This window comes from Penaeus monodon, chromosome 21, assembly GCF_015228065.2.
Source record: "Penaeus monodon isolate SGIC_2016 chromosome 21, NSTDA_Pmon_1, whole genome shotgun sequence".
NCBI classification, from domain to species: Eukaryota; Metazoa; Arthropoda; class Malacostraca; order Decapoda; family Penaeidae; genus Penaeus; species Penaeus monodon.
The window spans coordinates 15,954,598-15,955,389 of record NC_051406.1 but is presented as its reverse complement, the minus strand read 5'-3'; the positions used below and the strand labels follow the sequence as shown (position 1 = coordinate 15,955,389).

The window sequence follows — 792 nt, the reverse complement described above, 5'->3', positions numbered from 1 at the left end:
CAACTACCTTCAAACGTCTCACAAGTTAAAGCAATGTACACTTTGATACTGCATAGATGTCCTGACTTCCTCAGATGACCTGGCTAAGGAGAAGCTAGAGAAAGGGCTACAAGATGCAGACGAGACACGAGGGCGACGCAGAAGACTAGAGATGTTGCGTAATAGAGAGAAAAGATGAACGTTTGAAGCGAGGGATGGGAATCAGCGGGAGGCTCCTCAGTATTGGACGAGACGGATGAGGGATAGATGAGGAGGTTGAGGATGATGAGATGAAGAGAGGTTAGGGATGAATGGAGGATGAGAATGAGAGGAGGGGAGGGAAGGGAAGGAATAGAGAAGAGAGGAGGGGGAGGTCACGAGGCATCAGAGAGAGAGAGAGAGGTAAGATGGATAGGAGAGAAGGAGGACGCTGAAGGCAAAGTGAAGAGAGAGAGGAAAGTGGTTAGGAGGATGAGGAAGCCAGGGACGGTGAGGGAGGACTGGAGTAAGAGGAAGGGAGGAGGAAGGGAGAATGAGAGAGAGAGGGAGGGGAGCAGAGATATGAGAGTGGAAGTAGAGGGAAAGGAGGAGAGAGTGAGAGGGAGGGGGTGCAAGGGATGGGATGCTAGATTGGGAGGGTGAAGGAGGATGAGGAGAGAGGAGAGGGAGGGGAGGGAGGGTGAGGAGAAGGAGGGGAGGGGAAGGAGGGGAGGGAGAGGGAGGGGAGGGTGAGGGAGGGATGGGAGGAGGAGGGAGGGAGGGTGAAGGGAGGGATGAGGAGAGAGGAGAGGGAGGGTGAAGGGAGGAATTAAG

General features: G+C 54.2%; 1 protein-coding gene across 1 annotated transcript in view; it reads left to right on the top strand.

Annotated features, from left to right (window-relative positions):
* LOC119586584 (uncharacterized transmembrane protein DDB_G0289901-like) overlaps nt 1–792 on the top strand; it is a 36,597-nt gene that overhangs the window by 497 nt on the left and 35,308 nt on the right. The window contains exon 2 of the mRNA XM_037935334.1: nt 57–158. Within this exon, the coding sequence (XP_037791262.1) occupies nt 57–158 (102 nt within the window). The remainder of the gene's footprint in view (nt 1–56; nt 159–792) is intronic.